At 55.8% G+C, this 6,494-nt stretch overlaps 1 protein-coding gene across 2 annotated transcripts; it reads left to right on the forward strand.

Moving 5' to 3' along the window:
* Positions 1 to 414: 414 nt before the first annotated feature.
* EGR3 (early growth response 3) lies at positions 415 to 6,197 on the forward strand. Of its 2 annotated transcripts, none has more exons than XM_040490281.1 (2): positions 415 to 956; positions 2,271 to 6,197. In XM_040490281.1, the coding sequence occupies exons 1-2, from the start codon at positions 803 to 805 to the stop codon at positions 3,278 to 3,280; spliced, it is 1,164 nt and encodes a 387-aa protein (XP_040346215.1). In that variant the 5' UTR covers positions 415 to 802; the 3' UTR covers positions 3,281 to 6,197. The 2 variants fall into 2 exon arrangements, with proteins under 2 accessions (XP_040346215.1, XP_040346214.1); XM_040490280.1 differs by lacking the exon at positions 415 to 956 and adding an exon at positions 1,109 to 1,439.
* Positions 6,198 to 6,494: the final 297 nt, after the last annotated feature.

Here is a 6,494-nt window from a genome sequence, read left to right on the forward strand (position 1 = left end):
CGCTGCGCGCTTTACGCTTTGCGTTCAGTTGCTTCCCTCCTTCCTCTCTCCTCTCGAATTTTCCTTCTTTCTTCTCTTCTATTTCTCTCTTTCTCTCATTTTTTTTAAGATCCGCGAGCGTTGCGGGCGCCGCACGTTGGCTGCGGCCCGCTTCCTGCTTTCTAATGTTCCATTGTGAGGAGCTTCCATTGTGACGTCGCGCCCCTTCGGCTGGGCTTTGTCTGTCCATATATGGGCAGCTACGTCACGGAGCTTTCCCGGGGCTCAGATAAATAGGCTGGTGGAGTTCCCTGGCTGGGAGCTTTTGGGCAGCAGTGAGCTTGCTAGGAAGCGGCGGGGCTGGTGGTGGTGGTAGCAGCGGCAGCAGCAGCGGCAGAGGCGGCGGCGGCGGCAGTGGCGGCGGTGGCGGTGGCGGATCGGGGGGCGGGGGGGCCGCCGGCGCGCATCTGTTTGTGAGATCAATACTGAGGCCGCTTCCAACCCCTCGGGCCGAGATTTCCCCAGCCCAGGCCCACCCCCACCCCCCGCACACGCCCCCCCCCCCAGCTTCTTTAAGGCACCAGCTGAGGCACCCAAGAGGATTACCCCCCTTTGCCCTCTCTCCCACCCACCCCAAAAAGAGAAGATCCCCTCCCCTGGCCCACCCCTTCCCCTCTTCCCTCCCCCTCCCCCCGAACTTTCCCTCTCGCATGCTTTTCCCCTGCACCACGGATCGCCTCTCCGATGCCGCTTGCCTGGAAGCTGCGTTAGGAGCGAGCGGCGGCGGTGGCGGCGGTGGCGGCGGCGGCAGCTCGGGAGTGCTATGACCGGCAAACTCGCCGAGAAGCTGCCGGTGACCATGAGCAGTTTGCTAAACCAACTGCCTGACAATCTGTACCCCGAGGAGATCCCCAGCGCGCTCAACCTCTTCTCTGGCAGCAGCGACTCGGTAGCCCATTACAATCAGATGGCTACAGGTAAGGGCGGCGGGGAGGCGGCGGCGAAGCAGCGAGGAAGGAGAGGGAGAGAGAAGAGGAGGAGGGAACGAGCTATCGATGGATGGATGGATGGATGGATGGGTGGATGGATGGATGGTGGATGGATGGATGGATGGAGAGATGGGGGGCGCGCTCGGAATTTTCCAGGGGGCGAGTTGCTTTTCCCACCCACTCCTCCCGCCCTCCCCGATCGGGAAGGCTCGGTTGGCGACGCCACGATAGAGGCTTCGGTTCTCCCGGGTGGGGGCAGCCGCCGACCAGAGGGAGGTAGGTGCGAGCGGCTCTGGGGTTCTCCACTTAAGGGGCGCGATCGCCAGGCTGCGCGCAAGGCGTGGTGCTATCGCCCCCTTTCCCGGGAGGAGCCCAGCGTCCCTTTCACCCGCGCTCCCCCCCCCCCTTACTCCCTCAGCCTCCCACCCGGGATGGAGCCATGTGCGGCGTGGAGTCCCCGCGGTGGGAGAGGTACTGCGACGCTGCCTTTCCGGGGCGTTCAGCAACGCCGTGGGGGTGTGGGGACGGCGGGGAGAGGGAGGGGGTCCACCGGCGCGGGGGCCGTCACGGGGGGCGATCCCTTGGCCGTAGAGCTTGGGAAGAGTGGCCACTCCCGCCATAGAGGCACGGGCCGGTTTTCCGCCGCCCTCCACCCTCACTAGCCGAGGCTGGGCTTTCTTCCCCCCCCCCACCCCCCCAGCAAGAGCCGAAAGCTCCTTCGGGCCTGGAGAAGGCTGGGGCCCAGGAAGGCTGCGGGAGAGCTCCCTTTGCGGGCAGAACCCCTCTACGCGCCGAGGACAAAGCGTCGGAGCGCTCCGGGTCAGCGACCCGGGCGCGGTGCGCACTGGGGGCTTCGTCGGGGCAGGAAAGGCGCGGCGTCCCGGCGCGGACAGGGCTAGGGGAAGAGGCCGAGTTGTGTGCGCTAGAGAGCGAGAGCCCAGCGCGCTCCGGGTCTGAAACTACCTGTAGCTGCAGCTACCTGCCTGCCCCACCTCGGAAACAACAACAATGCTTCTCGCGCGCGCGCGTGTGTGCGTGTGGTACGTGAGTGTGTGCGCGGCGTGTGCGGTGTGTGTGCGGCAGCCACTCCACACCCCGATCCGTAGTATTTTGCTGTATCCAGGTTGCGCCCGGGAGCGCGGCACCGCCCGCTTTGCGCCGGGGCGCAGCTGTCCTCCTACCCCATGCGCTGTTCACTCCACCCGGCCGCACCCTCCACACCTGAGCAAGGACCCGGGCGCCCCGGTCCGGGAGCCGGCTCGGCTTCACTCACCCCTCCCCTCTCTTCCCCGCTCTCCGCAGAGAATGTGATGGACATCGGTCTGACCAACGAGAAGCCCAACCCGGAACTCTCTTATTCGGGCTCCTTCCAGCCAGCCCCCGGCAACAAGACCGTGACCTACTTGGGAAAGTTCGCCTTCGACTCCCCTTCCAACTGGTGTCAGGACAACATCATTAGCCTCATGAGCGCCGGCATCTTGGGAGTGCCCCCGGCCTCAGGGGCACTCAGCACGCAGACCTCCACGGCCAGCATGGTGCAGCCACCGCAGGGCGACGTGGAGGCCATGTATCCGGCGCTGCCCCCCTATTCTAACTGCAGTGATCTCTACTCGGAGCCTGTGTCTTTCCACGACCCCCAGGGCAACCCTGGGCTTGCCTATTCCCCCCAGGATTACCAATCGGCCAAGCCGGCCTTGGACAGCAACCTCTTCCCCATGATTCCTGACTACAACCTATACCACCATCCCAACGACATGGGCTCCATTCCGGAGCACAAGCCCTTCCAGGGCATGGACCCCATCCGGGTCAATCCGCCCCCTATTACCCCTCTGGAGACCATCAAGGCATTCAAAGACAAGCAGATACACCCGGGCTTTGGCAGCCTGCCCCAGCCGCCGCTCACGCTCAAGCCCATCCGGCCCCGCAAGTATCCCAACCGACCCAGCAAGACCCCGCTCCACGAGCGGCCCCACGCGTGCCCGGCGGAGGGCTGCGACCGCCGTTTCAGCCGCTCGGACGAGCTGACCCGGCACCTGCGCATCCACACGGGCCACAAGCCCTTCCAATGCCGGATTTGCATGAGGAGCTTCAGTCGCAGCGACCACCTTACCACTCACATCCGCACGCATACGGGCGAGAAGCCCTTTGCCTGCGAGTTCTGCGGGCGCAAGTTTGCGCGCAGCGACGAGCGCAAGCGCCACGCCAAGATCCACCTCAAGCAAAAGGAGAAGAAGGCGGAGAAGGGGGGTGCGCCCTCTGCGTCCTCGGCGCCCCCCGTGTCCCTGGCCCCTGTGGTCACCACCTGCGCCTGAGGCTTCGGCCCCCAGATCCCCACTTTTCCCCTCCAGTGTCTCCCAGCTGCTCTCCTGAAAGCAGCGGGAAAGCTAGCCACTGAGGCGCAGGGGCCGCGCCCTGGCCTCTCCATGGACGTAAGGTCCCTTGTTCCCCTTCGATGTCCCCCGTTTCCACCCTTTCACACCGGCCAACGGTCGGGGGCCAGGGCAGGAGGCGCCCTCCCTTCGCTGCCCCCCCCCCCCCAACCAAGGCGTGGGGGCGGAAAGGTGGCGTCTAGCCCGCTTTGTTCAGTTCGGATCGTCTTGATCCTGGGGCCGCTGGGCCGCGCCAAGGACCTGCGGGGGACTGAAGGCGGGGCCCGTCCAAGCCTCGCCCGACCCAAGCACCTCACGGTTCCCCCCACGTCTCCCTCGGTTCCCCCTCGAAGACCCGAGAGGGGGAGGGGGTAAGGAGCGCACCAAAGCGCAGAGCTTGCTGCCCGCCGCACGCACGCGCGCCTGCGTGCGGGGATGCGCGCGAGTGTGCGTGCTCGCGTGAGTGTTCTGTGTGTGCGTGTGTGTGTGCGCGCGCGCACACACACGTGTGTGTGTGTGTGTGTGTGTGTGTGTGTGTGTGTGTGTGTGACTCTTGAGCTGAGCTGGGCTGTGTCCACCCCAAACTCTTCCCCACATCGGGTCCCCAGGCCGCTGGGGGAATGTCCCAGGTTGGGGGCCTGCACGTGGCCGGATGAGACGGTCTTCCATCTGCTCGGAAATAATGTTTCTTACAGAAATGCCTCGGATGCCGCCACCGCGGTGCTGCTACCGCCGTTTAGGGTTTGGCCTCTCAGCACCCCTCCTTTTCCGAGCGCTTCCCTCTTAGGCCTCAGGGCAGTTTGATCTGCGGGGAGAAGGAGCGGCCATCACTAAGCCTGCCTTTTAACCAACAGATTTCCTCAACCCCACTTTTTAAACTCTACGTTCCTGAGTTTGCCCTCTGCCCTTTCTCCCGCTCCACTCCCTTCTCTCTAAGCCTTCTCCCATCTCTTTCAAAATCTTCTTCCGGAAAGGCAGGCCTCAACCAGCCACCTTTTACCATCTTTTTGTTTTCTCTCACTCATACCCATTTCTCCTCCGCCCCCCCCCCCCCCACTGATGGGAAAGCAGGCTCGTGTTTCATCCTTTGCCATCCCCAACACAACAGGTAGAATTCAGATCTATGTACTTGGGGTGTGTGTGTATGTATGTAGGTGTATATACACACATGTATACATATATGCAACATACATACACACAATAAAATCTCTAAGGTACTTGGCTATCCAGTGCAGTGCACCGGCATAAAGAGAATTTGTAGGTATATAAGCTTTAAATGATTTATTTTTTATGAAAAACGTAACTGATGAGATTGTATCTACATAGGTGTGTGTATGTATACATGCACATATATATGTATGTATGTATACCCGCATATACACACATGCACTCATCTCTGTCCAAATTTTCCTCAAAGATATGGGTATTTTTGCATTAATCCATATTGCTGAATGAGGCATATCTTTTCCATACCCCAGTCTCACCTACTCCCCGCCCTACCTCACCTCTTCTCAGGCACCCCCTCCTCCCCAGCACTTCCCCCCACACAGGGGTGACTCTTTTGGAGTAGTAGGGAAGGTTGCTCTCTGACACAGCTTCCAGCACAGTCTTGACTGAATGTACTGTTCCCTCTTAGCGTGTGGTCACTGAGCTGCCCAGAGAGAAGGAACAAAGGTCTGGAGTTTACAGAATGTCTGTTTTTAAAGTCACTTTATGCGTTTCCCACTTTTTTTTTTTTAAGAAAAAAAAAAAAAGCACCGGGTTTTTGTTTTGTTTTGTTTTGTTTGTTTTTTGGGTTTGTTTTTGTTTTTTTGGTTTTTGTTTTCTTTGGTGGTGGATAAATAATACTAAAAGGAGTCTAGTGAAAGGGACAAAAAAAAAAAAAAAATCAAAGAGCAGGGGGCTTGTGAATTTCCAGGTACTTGGACTTTTTGTAGAAGGAAAGAGAAGAGGACGAAGTTTGCCAGGAGGGCCCATATTTTTTCAGCTGAAGGGTAAAATCTTTCTTTGCAGAGACAGTATTTTGCTGAATACTTTTTATAATGTGATGATTATTAAAAACAAAATTTTTGGTCACTTCAAAGCTGGAAGGAGGAATCAAATATCCTTTAATATTTTTTCCTTGCTCCTTCTGGTTTATGCATGCCACTGCATGATCATCTGAGTTTTCCTTTGTTTTAATAAAACTGTTCTCAGACATTTAAGCTTAAACTAAGAGAAAAATAACTTTGTTGCCAAAAGGTTGTGCTATCCAGATTTTTTATATGTCTGCATGTTTTAAAAAACAACAAAAGAAAATGCACTCTAACTTATGTGAACTGAGAGAAAAAAAATCAGGTTTTAAACAGGAAAACCTATGGGGAATGATATTTTTTGAAAGACTTTTGTATAAAGTTGAGTACTTAGAAAAAGACAAACCAGATGTAATATATTTTGTGGATGTTTTTATTTCTTGGATTTATAGTACCTTATACTAAGGTTAACAAAATATGCTTGATATTGTGAAAAGGTGAAATTCTTCACCAATATTTCATTTGCTCCTTTGTCACATTGTTATGCCAATATAAGATAGTTAATGAAAACAGCATTTTTAAAAACCGAAATATTGAAATGGTGTAATGTTGTACCATTTGCACTGTGAGCAAATGCTAATACAGTAAATATATTGTGTTTGCTGACAATCAGCCGGCCTATAAATCTCCTTATTTTATTTCTTGTTTTCATAGTATAAAGTTTTGGTTTGGCCTGTTTTTTGTCTCGTTTTGTTTTTGGCTGATGGTTGGCTCGGTAGCTTCCTATGCCTGGTTTTGCTGTGATTGCTCTGTAAATTCAATGTAAAACAAGGAATTTGGCAATGTTAGAAGTTGGTCAGAATTTTGCGCGCTCCGGTGTTTCAAATCCAGTGTCGAGTGTTTACTGTGGTTCTAGGAGGATAGGATTCTCCTCCACCCTTCTGGGAGTCTCACACTGCCAGAGAGATTAGGCAGATCAGATAAACTCATGGGAATCAGGACTAGTGACTGGAAACTTCTAGAACCTTTCTTCCTGGTTTCTAATGGGTATTGAGGGTGGAAGGGAGGGGATCTCCTGGCTTATGAACTCTCTCTCTCGAGGTAACAGGGGCACCAGAACAGGACCCTATAGAGTCACTACAGCC

Source organism: Herpailurus yagouaroundi, unplaced genomic scaffold, assembly GCF_014898765.1.
Source record: "Herpailurus yagouaroundi ecotype Mexico unplaced genomic scaffold, PumYag 181, whole genome shotgun sequence".
NCBI lineage: Eukaryota > Metazoa > Chordata > Mammalia > Carnivora > Felidae > Herpailurus > Herpailurus yagouaroundi.